At 35.0% G+C, this 18,990-nt stretch overlaps 3 protein-coding genes across 4 annotated transcripts; 2 read left to right on the forward strand and 1 right to left on the reverse strand.

The window, feature by feature from the left end:
- The first annotated feature begins 1,181 nt into the window (after positions 1–1,181).
- Positions 1,182–4,158, forward strand: LOC115958356 (probable serine/threonine-protein kinase WNK11). 2 transcript variants are annotated; one of them, XM_031076766.1, is made up of 3 exons: positions 1,182–1,425; positions 2,326–2,829; positions 3,536–4,158. In XM_031076766.1, the coding sequence occupies exons 2-3, from the start codon at positions 2,326–2,328 to the stop codon at positions 3,920–3,922; spliced, it is 891 nt and encodes a 296-aa protein (XP_030932626.1). In that variant the 5' UTR covers positions 1,182–1,425; the 3' UTR covers positions 3,923–4,158. The 2 variants fall into 2 exon arrangements, with proteins under 2 accessions (XP_030932626.1, XP_030932625.1); XM_031076765.1 differs by lacking the exon at positions 1,182–1,425 and adding an exon at positions 1,444–2,215.
- Positions 4,159–10,310: 6,152 nt separating this feature from the next.
- Positions 10,311–13,504, forward strand: LOC115954798 (BTB/POZ domain-containing protein At5g48130). Its single transcript, XM_031072736.1, has 4 exons — positions 10,311–10,637; positions 10,730–10,799; positions 11,087–12,226; positions 12,628–13,504. The coding sequence occupies exons 1-4, from the start codon at positions 10,543–10,545 to the stop codon at positions 13,324–13,326; spliced, it is 2,004 nt and encodes a 667-aa protein (XP_030928596.1). The 5' UTR covers positions 10,311–10,542; the 3' UTR covers positions 13,327–13,504.
- Positions 13,505–13,603: 99 nt separating this feature from the next.
- On the reverse strand, positions 13,604–16,129 carry LOC115954799 (thymidine kinase a). The gene is made up of 4 exons (XM_031072737.1): positions 15,745–16,129; positions 15,161–15,305; positions 14,264–14,385; positions 13,604–14,111 (listed from the first exon to the last, which is right to left on the reverse strand). The coding sequence occupies exons 1-4, from the start codon at positions 15,888–15,890 to the stop codon at positions 13,841–13,843; spliced, it is 684 nt and encodes a 227-aa protein (XP_030928597.1). The 5' UTR covers positions 15,891–16,129; the 3' UTR covers positions 13,604–13,840.
- Between the last annotated feature and the right edge of the window lie 2,861 nt (positions 16,130–18,990).

Raw genomic sequence — 18,990 nt, forward strand, 5'->3', positions numbered from 1 at the left:
AACAAATGGAGGGAATCAGTGGTATACCAAAAACCCTAGGAATGAACTATAAAAGGGGGTGAAGCCATCAGCAAAAACCAATCAGCAATAAGGAATCAGAGCAAAAAGATCATTTGAAAAACTTCTTTGAATTTCAAAAAAGGAGAAAATAGGGAAAACACTGTGAGGGATCCTGGGAAAGGCACTAGAGGAGACACTTGGATTCAAACCTCACAAATCTTAGAAACCTACAAAGCGCTATCTAAGTCTGTAACTTTTGAACTTATTTGGACCTTATAACATATCCCAATGGAGAAAGGACCCAATATACTAAAACCCCAAAAATAATGAAATATTATTTATCATTCTGAGGATCCCTGACGTCTTCTTTATCCTTTTATTCATCCCTTACTGTTCCTTACTGTACAATACGTATATATTGTATGTATAAATGTGTATGTGTTGTGAAAATCATGTTTTGTGCGCAACTTGGTTCGTAATCAGTCCAAAACAAATGCGGTAAACCAAGCCCAGTCCACCAAACCACAAGCATAAGGCCCAAGATCCCTATTTCTAGTTGGGCCTAGGTACTGTAAAAAAAAAAACCACTATGATATATTTAAGTGGAGGATTTCATTTAAAAATAGTTTTTAGAAGATGGGAAAAACTACAAAGATATAAATGAAATTTAATATGATGGGTTTTATATGCCAGTTTGTATGTAAATAAACTTCACATTTATAAATGAAATTTAATGTGATGTTCTCAAAAAAACATTCATATCTAATCACCCATTTGCTTCATATTTCTCCCCCTCCCCCAAAAAAAGTCTTTCATATTTAATTATTTTATGAAATACTAATTCTAAAATACTATGGAATGTATAAATTTCATTATTGTAGGAAGAAAATTTTATAATGAATAGTGAGATAAAATAGAAATGAATGACAAAATTAATATAAAAAAAAAAATCAAATATAAATTATCAAAATAAAAACACCCCAGACTTAGGGTTAAAACGTAATTTAGTAAAATAAAATAAAATTCTAAATTGAGTGTGGATAGGTGTTAATGGTCAAGGATAAGGATAGACTTCAATACTCCAGCATGCACTGAAACAGTAGAGCAGACATAATTTTAACATGTAGCAAAAATCAAACACGTATTCGCATTGGGTTGGCTCCAGTAGTCGGGGAGGGAGGGGTAGGATTTTTTTTTTTTTTTGGTGAGAAAAAGGTAGGATAAGAGAGCGGATTAGGGCAGTAGGCATTATTTTAACGACGTCGTGTAAAAGAAGTCAGATCCCGAGGGCACGACACCTATAAATAGCGCCGCCCCTTCACTCTAAGCTAGCTAGCTCACTCACTTCATTTTCGTGTTTCGTTTCTTCACGCTAAGCTAACACCCTTCTCTTCTCTCTCTCTCTCTCTCTCTTCCTTTCTCAAGGTTCTCTCTCTCTCTCTCTCTCTCTCTCTACGTATAATAATACTAGTATTGTATCTCTGATTGTTAAAACCCTAGCTTGCTCAGTTTGTTACTGGATTGTATTTTTTCTTTTTCTTTTTTAATCGGATTCATAACTCACATTATCGTTTTAATTCAGCTTCTTTATCGCATAATTTGCTTCTAATTTTAATCTCTCCTTTTTTTTTTCTTTTCTTTTTTACGAATTTTCACGAATAAAATAATGAAATTACTAAACAATAAACACTACTCTCTTCATTGCTTTTTTTCGATTTTTGATTTTTGATTTTTTTTTGAAAATTTTCTGTTGTTAAAAATTATAATTTTCATGAATGGGATTGGGAATTTTGTATTTGAAAGCTGAAACCCTAGGTAGGTTTGTGATTACTTGATCAATTAATAGCTAAATCATTCCTTTCTAAATTTTGAGTATTAGGTGCAAATGGTTGCTAATTAATTCATTTGAAGTACTGCCTTTTTCTAAGTATTAATTAAGTTTGAATCATTAATGTGAATTTTGCATGTCTCAAAATTTTAGAATGCATATATAGTGGATTTTGTACTTCTGTATCCAAAATTTGAATACTTTGTTACTGAAAAATTATACGCCCAACATGGCAAATATTTAGTACAATTTTTATGAGTCATATTTATTATGTTGTTGTATAGTACATTGTTTGTGTGAAACTTTTTGGACATCGCTTCTAGCTCAAATAACATCTCATCTCCTTGAAGGGAAAAGTCGATGGATGGTGAGATTGTGGGTTCAAAAGTGCGTTTGTAACTTTACCGATTAAAAGAAATATAATATAGAACTTATTAGATATAGGAAAACCCATTGTTTTCCTAGTTTTTAACACTTCTAATTGTTGATCTTTGAAGATGCCTGAGGAAAATGCAAACACAACTGATCGTGAAACTGAAGCATTTGCTGAGGTTGATCCCACTGGACGGTTTGGGAGGTACAATGATCTTCTAGGCTCTGGCGCTGTGAAGAAGGTTTACAGGGCTTTTGATCAGGAGGAAGGTATAGAGGTGGCCTGGAATCAGGTCAGGTTGAGGAAATTCAGTGACGATCCAGTGCTTATCAATCGGCTTCTCTCTGAGGTTAAGCTGTTGAGGACATTGAAAAACAAATACATCATTGTTTGTTACAGTGTATGGAAGGATGATGAACGTAACACGTTGAATTTCATTACTGAGGTGTGCACATCGGGAAATTTGAGGGATTACAGGAAGAGGCATCGCCATGTTTCCATGAAGGCCTTGAAGAAGTGGTCAAAGCAGGTGCTTGTGGGATTGGAGTATCTGCATACCCATGAGCCATGTATTATTCACCGAGATCTTAATTGCAGTAACATCTTTATCAATGGAAACATTGGCCAGGTACTAAGTCATTCTCAATCTTAAGAAATTGGTTTCCTTTTATAGAAAAAAAAAATTAATGAGCCTAAATTGGCTATCTGGATTCTTGTGTTTTGGTCCTGTTTAATTAATTTAGATACCATAAATGGTGAATATATATGTAGTACATGGAGGCAAGATATTTACACTTAAATGATAATTTTTACAGTAGTGTATCTCAATTGTTTGTTTTATCACCAAATATCTTATTAATAAATACTAGATAATTGGCTATGAATACCAGATGAATGGTTGGATATGGCTACCAATAGGGTGTAGTTTGGGCTTTGATTAGATGAAAAAGGATATTGGGTAAGACTAGTGATTGTTATAAATTAACCTTCTGTGATCCTTTTTCTGGAGAGTGACAAGGAGGTCCACACACATGAGAGAGAGAGAGAGAGAGAGAGAGAGAGAGAGTGAGGAAAAAAATAAATGTCATATCATGCTAAAAATAAGAATTACTGGTTTTTCAATGACCAATCCAGGATCAGGTTTTCCTGTATCCATACAGAGCCTTGTGTACCTTGGTTCAGGTGTTAAACATTACTCTGAAGCAACAAATCTCTGAAATTGTGTCCCCTCAAAAAAAATTATTTAATCGGGTAACATACTCATGGTTGAATCTAGTTTCCTTTGGACATTTTATGAATTTGTGACCCTGAAGCAGTATTATTTATCCATATAGGTGAAAATCGGTGATCTGGGATTTGCGGCAATTGTAGGAAAGAGCCATGCAGCACATTCAATTTTAGGGACACCAGAGTACATGGCACCAGAGCTGTATGAGGAAGACTACACTGAGATGGTTGACATATACTCCTTTGGCATGTGCTTGCTTGAGATGGTGACAATGGAGATCCCATACAGCGAATGTGATAGTGTCGCCAAGATATACAAGAAGGTGACGACTGGAGTGAAGCCCCAAGCTTTGAACAAGGAGATGGATCCGGAAGTGAAGGCGTTCATTGAGAAGTGCCTAGCCCAGCCAAGGGCAAGACCTTCAGCCTCTGATCTTCTCAAAGACCCCTTCTTTTCTGAAGTCAGTGATGAAGAGACTGAGCCAACTGGTTGATGACTTCTTGAGCGAACAATATGCTTAGAGGTAACCATTAACATAGAACTATCCATAACTATTTCTCTTCTAGATTTGTTGTCACTAAAACCTATTGTGTACATAAGTAATAAACTGAAGCAATAATATTAGACCTGTCTAGTCTAGTTTGTTTGTTGATCAGAATAATTAGATTCTTTTGTAATCAATCAATACTAGATAATGTCTCTAATTGGTTTTTCTTAAGGGTATCGTATCCGCAGTCTTGCCTTGTTTTGAGACTTAAGGCCTAGGCAACTCTAGAGCCAGTAATTGTTAGTGCTTGCTGCATAATGTTTCTCATAGAAGGCCGAATTAGGTTAGTAAAGCTTATTCTCAGGTGCTGAATGAGGAGGCAAACATGAGTTGCAAATTGAAACATGCTTTGCACTGCATCTGCATTTCCTTTTGGAAGGATCTTTTTATGCTAAAGTAATATCAAATCCCTTTGTTGAGGTTGAGGTAGTAATTCTTGCGTGGAATCTGCCCAATAATATATTATTGCTGGCGTAGTGCACCTGATATCAATCCGGTCAAAGACAATTACACTCTTACACGTAAAATCCCTAGCTATTTCTAAATTGAATTGAACATGTATACATCCAATTTGAACTTTGGATCCTAAAACCAACCTTGTGCCTGCGCATGAATTGATGCATATGTCTCGAAAAACACTAACATGTCAAGTCCCAGCTTTGGATTCAAATCTTTTTCCAAATCTCTTTATACCTATATTAATTCCAATGACCAACCAATCCATACGTGTTTTAATTCATAATCTATTTAATACGTATGTGAATTATTTTATTTAAATGACTTGGTGGATCGTATGATTAAAATACTAGTAAGTTGAATATATTATATATGGCACATACAGTCATGGTTGTCAAGATCCTAATTTGGATCTTACGATCCTACGATTTTACGATCCCACTTACTAAAAACGATTTGGATCTTTTAAGGATTTTAGTGGTCGTTCAGGATCGTACAATTCTGATGATTCCAAACGATCCTACTTTCTTATAATCTTCTTTTACTTGATAGAAGGCTTAGTTGGACTCAAATGAAAAATAACATTCCCATGGACCAAGTTTTGCTATTCTAATGTAGAGAGATAGAGTGTTAGTTGAACCAAACGAAAAATAATATCCCAATAGAGTGGCACGTTTTGAGATTTTTTACCTCTTTAAATAATGCATACAAATGGATGTAATAATGTATGGTAATTACATCAAATTGATGCAAATTTTTGGTTTTTTATGAATATATAATTTATGTGATTATTTAACATACTAATTTTTTTTCCCTCAAATAATATAAGATCTTATAATTCACGATCCGATCCTATAATCCACAATCTCACCTACAATCCACGATCCCACTTATCTTCTACGATCTTACGTAGAATCCTGATTTTGATGACCTTACACATAGTCATGGTCATGTAATGGGTTGAATAACTATATATACTTTCCTCATCATCCATATGTAATATTATGACTATTAATTCACACCTTTACCTATTTATGAGGGAAAAAAGTAATGGGCTACATAAACTTCTGTTCCCAGCCTTTTGCTTTGGATAAACCCAAAATACACCGAAAAAATAATTATTTTAAAAAAAAAAAACTGCAACTTAAGCTACATTGTATCTTATGTTTGAGCCAAAAGGCCCAAAACATTCCAGTGGGCTATAATGAACAAAATGTATGAGCAATCTTATTTGGCACTAGTCATTATGTAGAACAGCCCTCTTGCATGGATTTTTTTTTTTTTTTTTTGCAAGTAAATTTAAGGGTACAATGAAAACCTGAAATAACTTTTAGATCAAAGTTGTAGTGCTTTGGATAGCTGAAATTCTATTTTCAGTTGCGTTTGGCAATTTTTTTGGGGTCTCACAGCACTGTTTATGGGACCACCAAACTCAGCAAAATGCGAATACCCATGCATTTTTGAGTCCCACAACACTATTCACACATTTAAAAATTATTTTGTTACAGTATTTTCAGCAATAAGTTTTCAATTTTCAGTAAATAAGCGGTATCCAAACCGATCTGTAGGCTCTCATTAATTCAACTCATAATTTTTTAGTCCTTAGAGTATCCACATTGGTAGAGCCATAATTTTAGCTATTTGGCTCCACCAAAATTTACTTTATCTATTTTACCTTCTCACTTTACAAAACACCTAACATCAGTGGTTTTATTTTAGCTTTTAACACAATAAAATAACATAAACAATACAATAAAATAATAAAAATCAAACATTACAATGCAAAAAAAACAAAAACAAGACAAAAAACAAAGCCACAACCCCATCGCCACCGGCCACCACAACCACCAGCCAGACAACCAACCATCACAACCATAACAACAACCTACTGCCACAATCACAACCACAACCATAAATCACGAAACCCATAGTCAAAATCCACAAAATGCACTGCCAAAACCAAAATTATCCACCACCACCACCACAACCAAAATCCACAAACCCACTGCCAAAATCATTCACCACCACTACATTAGCCAAAATCAACCACCACCTCCACCACCACCACAGCCACCAAACCCATATGAAAACACACAAAAAAACCCAATCACAGCAAAGAGAAAAGAGAGATGGATAGCAGCAGCGGCTTGGGGCTTGGGTCAGAGCAAGGTGGAATTGTAAACCAGTGTGAACATGTGAATAAAATAGTGTTTTTTATTTATTTATTTATTTTTATATATATATACAGTGCACAGCTAGTGCACTGCAACTGTAAAGCCAAAAAATATAGATTTAGCTCCACCATTGTAGGGCACATTTTGGTATTTAATGGTGTTAAAAATAGCAATGTAGTTATTTAGCACCACCAATGTGGATGCTCTTAGACAAGGAACTTGAATTCAAATCCTGCCTATACAAAAAATTAATTGATATCTTGACTTGATGATAAGGGTTATAATCATGAAACTAATGTCATAAGTTAAAATAAAAAAATCCTATTGTAATTATTTATAATAATAAAAAATTACATCAAGGTTAAAAACCTAAGAGAGGCAGTGTAATTTCTCAGAAAGACCTGAGCATCTAACACCGAAAGCACAATTGGTATCAAGGCTAGTTTGTGCAGTTCATTGCAACCTAATTCACTGGGGAAGCTACCTAAACAACTTTTGGAGTTTCTAAATCAATGGGTGCCAAATTGCTTCCTACTTTAGGATCCCCTAGAATTGATGCAATATTAAATAATAATTGATTGAGATCAAAGTATGGATCCCTTTACAGTTTTAATATATATATATATAGATATATAAATGCAGCTTTGAAGGAATGTATTGTGTAATGCTTGAGTTCTAAAGATCTAAGGTGTGTTATTCTAATACGTGAGAGATTTGCCAAGGTCCACTTTGTTTATTATAATCTTGTATAGAATATAAACCACCATGAATAAATGCAGATACGTACTTAATGTACTTAATCAATGAAACCCAAAGGCCAAAACAGTTTTCAACTATATGCCTGCAAGTGTGCATACATAACCCATATGTAAATACTACTACATAAAATAAATAAAAAATTTTAAAAAAGTAAAAATTAGTGTAATAGTAATATTTATGTTTTCCAAAACCAAGAAAAGTGATCATTGGGATTGAGAATTGTTGTTGGGAGAAAGCAAGCAAAACTCCTCTTTCCAAAGAACCCGAATTTTAAGAAGACGTGCCGTCTTGGCAGTTACCATATGCTCCAAAACTTCATCCGCACTTCATCTTCACCTTTATCATACTTTATTCATATTTCCATCTTTCATTCTTCTTTCTTTCCTTTTTCCCAATACACCGTTTCATTTTTCCTTGAGATCGCCACCAAACCCTATATTATTGCTAACTTTTCTAATTCTATAAAAAGCATCATTAGACACATAATTGTTGATATAACATGTGATTAGTTCATGATATATATATATATATATATATTTATATTATTTATACTGAATTCATGTGATTAGTTAGTGCATGATATATATATATATATATGATTTATACTAAATTCATGTAAATATGATGTTGTTTTTATCATAACTTATCACCTTTACAAATTGTAAAAATGCAAAAATGTGTTTTACACACTACTGTGATTCATAACTAGAAATGTGATTTAAAGTCATGTTTTCAAAATATAAAAACACATTCCAAAAAAATAATGCCGCACATTGTAAAAAAAAAAAATGCCACTGAACTTGTTTTGATTGAATATGTTATATGATGTTTTTGGGTATATATCATGTTCAAAATATTCATGTTATCTCTAATGATACAAATTTTGTCATAATTACCATAAGATGATATGTTATAATTAGTGCATAATAAAAGTAGTATTAGGAGTGAACCCATTTAAAAGTGATGTTACTTTAATTACAATATATATATATATGATTTATAATAAATTCATGTAAATGTGAAGTTGTTTTTATCATAACTTACCACCTTTACAAATTATAAAAATGCAAAAATGTGTTTTACACACTACTGTGATTTATAACTAAAAATGTGATTTAAAGTCATGTTTTCAAATTATAAAAACACATTCCGAAAAAATAATGCCGCCCATTGTAAAAAAAAAATGCCACTGAACTTGTTTTTGATTGAATATGTTATATGTTGTTTTTGGGTATATATCATGTTCAAAATATTCATGTTAACTCTAATGACACAAATTTTTTCATAACTACCAGAAAATGATATGTTATATGTGGGGCCAGAAAATTTGTAGTCCCAGCCCACTTTCCATTAGGGCCCAAGGCCCGCACCGAGGAGAGTAGATGCCGAGGACAAGTAGCGAAAGTCCAAATGACCTAGAGATGCTGCCGAGGATGACCCTGTCCTCGGCATCTCAAGGCCTAAAAGGGAAGAACGACACGTCATCAAAGGCAGTCTCCAAAGCGCTCTCAGAAGAAAAGGCGAGTAGAATGAGACTCGCATAGGGGTACAGTGCAGGAGTGATTCAAGGAAAAGACGTCACCTCCGCATTGAATGCGCCAACAAACGTCCTAGCCACATTGATGGGAAAAAACCCTTGAACAGTGTGGTTTCGGTTATTGCAACTAACAAAAGGTAGGGGGAGGCGGCTGATGGGAGCTGATAGGATAGGCACTTGAGTGGTTACCTGCCTGATCAACAGATGGAAGGTTAGGATCAACTGAGAGGGGCTATATAATGTAAGAATTCATGCATCAAGAAAGGCGAAAACAATTGTAACCAAAAAGTGAAAGGAATAAGAAGAACATTAAGCTCAATGGACAAGATCCATGAACAAATTTAGTTCACCTCTGTGCGTCCACCATGAACACCATGACTAACCACTGTCTGGTGACTAAGGCCTAACCTTTCAGCCTACTCTCTACAAATTTATTGTTTGGGCCTTTAACGTTCGAGCCCAATAAACTAATTTGGGGTCGTTACAAATTGAGTCCTTACATTATAATTAGTGCATAATAAAAGTAGTATTAGGAGTGAACCAATTTAAAAGTGGTGTTACTTTAATTACAATATACTAGCTTCACCACACGCACAAAGTGCGTGCGATGAGGCTTCTTTTTTTAGTGGTCATATTTTGTAGAAAAAAAAACTGTTTTTATTTATTTATTTTATATATATATATAATTTTTATTTTGAAAATATAATTTATAAGTGGATAAAGTAATTTAAAAATTAACAGGAAAGTGGTCCTATTTTTTAGGCAATGTTTTAGTGGGAGTTAGAGTTGCATTTTTACCATATTGTCCTGTAGTTTTATCTCTACTTAAACATAGGGGTCTAAGGGCATTTTTGAACTAAAAAAATGAGGAATACAAACAGGGGAAGCCTCTTAAATAATAGTATAGATATATATATATATATATAAGGTCATACTAACGAGTGCCCTTAAAACATTGGTTAATAATTTATTTTAGAAAAGTTTTGACATCACTTTTATGAGAAATAAAAAAAATTGTCAAAACATTAAATTTTTTTTTTCTCATAAAAACTTTCTTTAAATGGATTATTAACCAATATCATAAGGGTATTCATTAACATTTTCCATATATATATATATAGAGAGAGAGGAAGAGAGAGAGAGAGAGAGAGTCCCTAACATTTGCTGTTATAAATTACTAACTTTTCTGTATACAAGGCTTGTTGTGCAAGGAACACATGAAAGTGTGGAGATTGCACCATATTTTGCTGGCCGAGGCCAAGAATTAGCACAAGAATTCAACTTCACCCCACTCGATAACGTTTTTGAAGCCTTAAAATTTGGATATCGAGTTTCACTCGTGTGCATTTGACTTTGACCAGAAAATACACTGCACGAATGTGTGTAGACAAGTATATTAAAACCACCTCCTTTTTCTCTTTTATTCTATTTTATTCCCACTGGTTTTCTGAATTCTCGAAGCCTCAGTACTCTTTTCCTCGATTCTTGGGACAGGTTTCTAGCATTTATGGCTATTGAAAGAGAGAAAGATTCAGAAGCATATGTGTGTTTATGCTTATAGTGAAATCAACTGTGGTTGCTTTCTATTTTTCACTTTCAGTAAATAGCAGTTTGAGAGAGCACTTATATGAGAGCTATTGATGGAAGTTTTAAGCCCCAAAGATAGTTCAGTGGCTTCAAGTCCTTTCTCTTCACCTAACATAGGAGCCTTGCTCAAGATTAAGGTTATTTCATGGTAAGATTATTGGTTCATTGGTGTTGTTTGTGTTTCATAACATGCTTTGGTAAAGTTCTGAATTACTGATGTTGGGTGGATCTTTGTCTCAGGAGCCAAGAGACTGGCTTCCCTGTTTGTGTTCGTGTTCGAGTTGGTGATAGAATATTCAACCTGCACAAGGTATGACAAATCTTGAATCTAAAGTCAATCTAGGTTTGTGTCTATTATCTCATATACCAAAAGAAATCTCTTTAAAGGTCATTTAAAATGGTAAAATTTTGTTTGTGAAAGTATAAAGCATTTCTTTACTGACTTTTGCTATCCCCCATATCTAACTGGAGACATCAGGGCTTCCTGCTTGTCTCAAAGATTATATATATGCATGAAACGTGAAAACGACTGAAATTTGCAATGTAAAATCTTTTAGTAAGCTTTACCTTGTAGTTTTCTTCTTTGCTGTGCTGCAGAACCCACTTTCTTCGAAGAGTGGATACTTCCAGAAAAGATTAAATGACTCAACCGATCTTGAGCTACCACAAGATTTCCCTGGAGGATCAGATACCTTTGAGATGATTGCGTTATTCATCTATGGTTCATCCACATTTATTGACCCTTTCAATGTAGCAGCATTGCGATGTGCAGCAGAGTTTCTTGAGATGACAGAAGATTACTGCTCCGGTAATCTCTGTGAGCGGTTTGACCTCTATTTGAACCAAGTGGTTCTGCAAAGTTGGGATGACACCCTAATTGTACTCCAAAAGTGCCAAACATTGCTTCCCTGGTCTGAGGAGTTGCTACTCGTGAGCCGCTGCATTGAATCACTTGCCTTCATGGCTTGTATGGAGATTCTTGACCCAGAGAGGAGACGGGACCAACCCGTAGTCACATTGGAGGCATTGGCTAGCCAAGCTTGGAGCTGTGAAACAGTGAAGGAGATGGTGAGCCAGGACCTCTGGATCAAGGATCTGATTGCTTTACCGTTTGTATTCTTCAAAAGAATAATAGGATCCTTGAGAAGACAAGGTATGAAAGAAAAATATGTCAGTCCCATCATTGTTTTCTACACAAACAAATGGGTACTCTCCAAGAAGACACACCAATTTTGGGAGAACTCCGCTGAGAGAATTGGGGATGATGACACAAATAAGAAAGTTGCAGCAATCCTGCAAGGTTTGATTGATCTGCTGCCCATGGGGGAGAAAGCTAGTAGAGTGATTCCTGTTGGGTTTTACTTTGCATTGCTTTCTAGATCCCTTGAAGTTGGTTTGAGAAGTGATAAGTTGCAAGATCAGATTGCATCTATGTTGCACTTTGCTCAAGTGGAAGATTTTTTCCACCCAAAAATGGGAATTGAGTCAATTTCTAGCATAGAGTTGGCTACAATGGAGAGCATAATTTCATTATATGTATCATCTAACTCAGACATGATTCATACTCCTTCAACAAGAAACTCAATCGTTGCAGAATTATGGGATGCATATCTCTCTCATATAGCTCCTGATCCAGACATGGGGCCTAAAAGATACATGGAACTCATTGAAAGAGTACCAATCTCTTGGAGATACAACCACGATCAACTGTACAGAGCAATGGACACCTTCCTACAGGTAAGCTTTCATGAACTTCAGCATTCCTGAAAGATTCAACTTAATCAAGTTGGCTGAATTTGAAATAAAACACATATCAAAGGATGTTTGATGATTTTCACTTAGATGATGACCCTGGAACCATAGACCAATAGATTTCAATATTTAACCAAGCAATTGAAGCCAAATTTTTAACTTTTAGGTACCATGTAGATCACAATTATAAAGTTTGTAGAACTCATCTTTGCATACAGAGATACATAAGCTTGATTCTTAGTTTTTCAACTCAGCCAACCTAGTCTCAATCTCACTTCTGACTCTGCACAACGAGTCTTTTCTAGTCTGTTCTCATTTTCATCCAATCTAAGTTTCAACATTACTCTAAACTACTCTTACATATGTGGTATATTTCTACTCCTCAGTCACACCCAGGCATATCACAAGAAGAGAAGGGGACAGTCTGCAGATATCTCAACTGCCAAAAGCTATCACAAGAGGCATGCATTGAGGCTGTTCAAAATGAATTGATGCCACTGCGATTGATTGTCCAGGCACTTTTTGTTCAGCAACTTAATACACACCAAGCTTTCAAAGAATGCTCAGACTCATTTAGGCATGCACACTGCGGGGAGTTCTCTGGAAGCCTCTCAAGCTCTAGGTGTCCAAACTCCAAAAGCCAGAATCTAGGCGAGAGCCCATACACAGATGGAGCAGAGCCAGGCGGTAGACCCTTGAGCTTCTTGTTACAAAAAGACCTCGCAATGCAGAGACCTGACTTCTCAAGACAGGAATATGAGTCCACAAGCTTCAGAATTCAAACTCTTGAACAAGAGCTCATGTCCATGAAGAGGACTCTTCAATGGCAGAATATTTCAAAAAGAACAGAACCAATTTCAACCAAAGCACAGGGCACAAAACCATATGGTATGGAAAGTAGATCTCTAAGCAAAAAGAGGAACCCTTTAGGACAAGTGACAAGTTGCATTGGTTCTGTGAATTTTGCTTCACAGAGAAAGTATGCTAGTCGACTACTGAAGGTCTTTCGCCACATAAGTTTCTTTGGAAGTAGGAAACCAAAGAGAAAGTCAGGTGCTGTTGGCTTATGGTCAAAGTCAATGTAGCGAAATAATTATCAGCCCAATATGTATGAAAATCAAAACCAGACAATGAACAAAGGCCAAAGTTGCTCCTTTCTGGGATTTATTTGAGAAGAAGAAAAGATGTTATTTACATACAACTAGAGCTTAATATATATGACTAGAAGTAAACAATAACAATCAATAATTTCTGTATACATACATCCACATAGCAGCACATACTTGCAAACAAGATTCAAAAATAGATGTGAAGCAAGACATTGAACCTCTCCGTGAACTCTTTACACCAACATGCAAATCATGAACAATTTCAACAAAGGGAGAATATGATTTCTTACCAGAACTTAATAACATACATCCACCAATAATGGAATTCTTGGAAGAAACTTCATTCTATATACATAATGGTTGAAAATACATTAAAGAAACATTCCAAGGACATGTCCAAGTTCACCATATTGTATAGACTTCAGAACTGATTGAAAAACAATACAAGCCCAAGCAAAAACTATTGGCTGTAAACAAGCCATATATGTTACTAAACAACAGTAGCCTCAAGATAGGATTCACTTTTAACTTTACGGGATTCTAGAACACTCCTTGCCGCTACAATGACAACTTGTCCATTGATATAGTGCTGGCGGCAGACAGGCATATAAACATCAGCCCCACCAATCAGTTCCGTCTGTGTATCTTCTGTCTTCCTCAAAGTAAAGAAAGCCCGCTTGCCACAAAGTTCACAACGAGCTGTCAACTTGGTTACAGAATCAGCGAGGGGTATTATGTCAAGTACTGAGCCAAAGCTCTTTCTGCCAATAGAGTAATGTGAACATCAAATGGGATGCAACAATGATCAACCAAAGGAAACAATAAAATCAGTACTGGGCCATAAGCTCTACAACAAATTTCTACACAATACATTATCACATAGGAAAAACTGAAAATTAGTTTCGACAAGCACCTCAAGTAATCACCATCCAGGCCTGCAACAATTACAGTTTTCCCATCTTGGTCAGCAGCTTTGCAGCAAAACTCATACAGATCCTCAAAAAATTGAGCTTCATCAATACCAATTACATCTAGCTGTCAACATAAGGTGAAGATAGTTGAATGAAACTATACTTGTCAGATTATTAACACTTAAAGCAATAGTTAACACTCAAAAACCTACAAATCACAAACATAATACATCATCAATCTTGAATCCCATCAACCATCCTCACCATACACTGCCTCACCTCCTACTTACTCCATTAAAGCTTCATCCCTATTTTTCTCTTCCTCCTCAGCATCAAAGAGATGACATGGTTTGGTAGGGACTAAAATGAAGTAATAGGAGGGGAAAAATATTCATAATTTCTGGATTTACATAATAGTATTTAAGGATTATAGAGAAATTATCTCAAAGACAAAGTTGTGATCATTTCCGTGAGCTACCACATAGTCTGAATATCTAAAACTTTAACCATTTATCACACCCCATCATTTTTTTTTTTTTTATCATTATATCTAATGTCACCAATCTTACTTAAAAGCAATGGAATACATTATTCATCCAACTTACTCAATTTAGGCTGAGCATCAAACTAAGAGGGGCAAAAGGGGAACTACCGCACCATAGTTATTAGTTAGTAAAAGGGAAACGAAACTGGTGTGAATTGGCCTTGTAAACTTCGTATGTTAATACCAACCTAACCACCAATATCTGATGGCAATTTAATTTCATTCAAATCACCTAATAAAATGGATTTTTTAAAAAAAACAAACAAACAAACAACACCTCAACACCCTATTATAACAAAAAGAAAAAAAGCAGCAAAACCTAGTAAACATTCACACTTTTCAACTCTAAGATTACCTTTTCATAATCTTCAACCCCAAATTTTTGTCTAAACGATGACAGATCTGGCAATACCCAACATGGAAATTTCATCCCATCATGTGTCACAACCGAATCTTTCGCATATCTTGTATCCTTACTTGATTTTATCATTGCTATATTCCTACAAACAATTCATAATCCCCAAAAATTAATTAGTTAATTAAATTAAAACTATATAAATAAATTAGGCCAATTCACTTCTCGAAAGCCTCAATTTTTACATTTTATATATAACTTGAATAAATAAATAAATAAATAAAAAACCATGAACCAAAACAATTCAGCTAAAATCACATTCTAGCCATGCAAATCTCGAATTTTGACAAAAACCAATTATTAGTCCAAGCTTAAATACTCTGACTCTGCTCCAAGGAGGGTCAAAACAAGTGAATCAAGCCCTGACTTAGACCAAAATTACAAAACTTCATTCTAATCATGATGCCAATGTAAAATTTTGACAAAAACCCATTATTATGCCAAGGCTAAAAACTATACTCAAACATCAGAAAAAGTAAAAATTCGAGCAAAATCACAAAACCCCAATTGCCTAATATACATACCTCCCATTGTTGCCCTCAGACTTGATCCGGCGGAGAAGGGCAGTGGTTTTGCCAGCAAACATGGGGCCCACAATGAGGTGGACCTCGCCAGAAGGCCGGGCAGAACGGTCACTGGTAATGGGAATTGAGGGCTTGAAGGAGGCCATGGAAATGGTGAGAGAGAGATAGGTTTCTTGATTTGAAAAAGAGAAATATGGGAATTTGAATTTGAAGGCAGTGAAGGAATGATTGGTGAGATTGGAGTGTCTTGCGTTTGAGGAGTTGACATAAATAGCGGTTCAAGCTTTTGTTTGAATTTCGGTTTTAGAGGGTTGTGAATTAGGAATTGTGAATGAGAGCTTGTTTTGAAAATGTTTTTGGAGGGAATGGGAATGGGAATGTGATTTTGGAGGGAGAATTCAATTGTGGACGTGGTTGGATTGTAATTGTAAACACCATAACAATTTTTTTTCAGTATAAATCTTATCATATCTCTAGGTATTTTTGTAATTAAAAAATGTAACAATTCTTAATTATAATGAATGCAAATTATTAATTTAAAAAAAAATAAATAAAAGAGCCTTTGAGCACAAGTGTGAACACGTATTCAAAGGCTAGTATGAATTTAAATGGTTATCTAAATCCCTCATGACATTCTTAGATTTATTAGTAGTTCGAAATGCATAATATTATTAGACAAATGTGTAAATCTCAAATTAGAATAAATGAAAAATTATCACTAATCCTAAAAAAATATTCTAAAATGTGTATCATAGAACTAAGGCATAGTACTAAAAATATCACCTACAATGAAATATTAGTAACAATAGAAATTATTTTGGGTCATACCAACATTTGCACATTTCTTTAAACTATAGGGTTTTAGATAATCATTTAAATTCATAATTGGAAACCTTTGAAACATTCTCATATTTTGGATAACCAAGTTAATACAAAAACCGAAAGTGAGCCGTTGAGTTAAAACTTATAACACTTCAAATTTTAGAAATTCATGTGTAAAACTCTTAGCATGACCGAACAAATTTTCTTCGAAATCATTCTCTTGTATTTCAAAATAGAAAATTAGGATATTGTTAAAAACATAGTGATCCCCAAATCAAAAATTCAGAAGACGCATTAAAAAATGACAAAACTGATTCCCCTATTTTTATCATCTTAAAAAGATAGCAACTTCTCAAACATTGAATTAAGAAATTGAAATGATTTTCAGTAATCAATCTAATCCAAAGTATCAGAATAAAGGGGAAAACAAAATTCTAGAAGCAAAGTAATTAAAATTTTTGTCTAAATGAATACAACAAAGCATTAAAATAAAAAAGATCTATGAAAAGTAACGAAAGCGTACAAAAGAGAGTGGAAATTGAACTAAGTGATCAACGAGACCACAACTAGGTGAACAATCTCTTAGAGGAGTACACAAAATCATTACTGACAACATGAACAGGGAACTTTCACGGGAGTTCACGACAGAGGAGGTTTACCTAGCTCTGAGACACATGGCTCCCCTATACAACTTTTCATGCTTCTCAAAATTCTTGTAAAGCTTTGAGTAAGTAGTATGGATATCACCTTTTTCATCCATCTTTTCAAACTTGGACTCCATTAGATCCTCTTCCTCATCAACCAGTTCTTCGGATTACTTGGAAGAATCAATAGTAGCTGTGAAGGTGCTAACTATTCCTTCTTGATCACTATCCTTTGAATCTGCTTCTGGTTCGATATCACTCAAGGTAGCAGCTAAGGCTTTGCTCTTGCCAATTGACTTGAGATAAGTAGGACATTCTTGCTTCATGTGTCCATACCCTTGACACCCATAGCAATTTGGACCGACCGAAGTGTTGCTGCTTTGTCCAACTTCTTTGGATTCTCTCTTGAATTTATCTTGAGACTTAAATTAAGAAAATCCAGACTGTTTGCGATCCTTGTCATTTGCCTTGACATTTGCATTCTTGATGAACTTTTTGGTTTGGTAATGTAAGATTTGAACTTTGAGTTCTCATCTTCAGATGACTCATCTTCTTCATCATTCTTGGCTTTTAGAGCCATATTCTTACTCTTGCTTCCCTTGCCAATCCTTACTAAATCTAATTCGTAGGTTTGCAAATTCACAATGAACTCCGTCAAAGGAATAGTGTTAATGTCCTTTGACTCTTCAATAGCAGTGATCTTAGCATGAAACCGCTCTGGAAGAGATCTGAGGATTTTCCTCACAATTTTAGGCTCTAGAATCTTTTCACCTAGGTTGAAGGCAGAATTCACTATGTCCTTGATCTTGGCATAGAATTCATCGAATGCCTCATCGTCATCCATCCTTATTTCTTCAAAGCTTGTGGTAAACCTTTGAAACTTGGAATCTTTCACAGCTTTGGTACCTTCATAAGTGTTTTGAAGGATTGTTTGTGCTTCATTGGCACTATCAGTGGATGAGATCTTCTTAAACTCCTTGTTAGTCACAGCACTAAACAAGGCATTCAATGCTCTACTGTTGAAATTTGCAACTTTGATCTTGTCATCATCCTAAGACGCGGGTGGATCAATAGGTTTGGTCCATCCAACCTCAACAGCCAGCTAGATCTTTTCATCTAAAGACTGTTAAAAAGCTCTCATGCTTACTTTCTAGTATGCATAGTAAGTACCATAAAAAAGAGGAGTTAGAATCAACGATTGTCCATAATCCATAACAATAAAGTGTTGACATAAGGGAGGAGTCAAAGGAGTCACCACCTAGTTTTTGTAATGGCCTAGGAACCATATATATAGCATCCTCTCGAGAAAAGACCTTTTGATCTTACTACCAGAGATATGGGTTCGGAGTTAAGGTACGGTCTTGGGAAGGTGTTAAGCACCCAAAACTGCCTAACCCTAAGGTTGGCTTTCCATCATTGTGTCTTATGTCTTAACCCTATTAAAGGCACACTCAATATTGTTATTCTAACACACACACACACACACACACACACACTAACATTCATCTAACAATCAATATGGCATCAAACATCCCTAACCACACATCTATCATGCTTACAAACAAAGATCTACCATTCATCTAATCATGCATCACATACCAAAGGTCCTAACATTCATCTAGCATGGCATCAAAGCGTATTCAAGGCAACAACATGTAACATTAAACCAAGGCAGAAAACATAAACATAAAAATGTGATTAAGCATAACTTATTCAAACAAGCATATTCATCTCTATCATCAAAGCAAGATCATACCACAAATGCATGTACATTACAAAT

Source organism: Quercus lobata, chromosome 8, assembly GCF_001633185.2.
Source record: "Quercus lobata isolate SW786 chromosome 8, ValleyOak3.0 Primary Assembly, whole genome shotgun sequence".
NCBI classification, from domain to species: domain Eukaryota; kingdom Viridiplantae; phylum Streptophyta; class Magnoliopsida; order Fagales; family Fagaceae; genus Quercus; species Quercus lobata.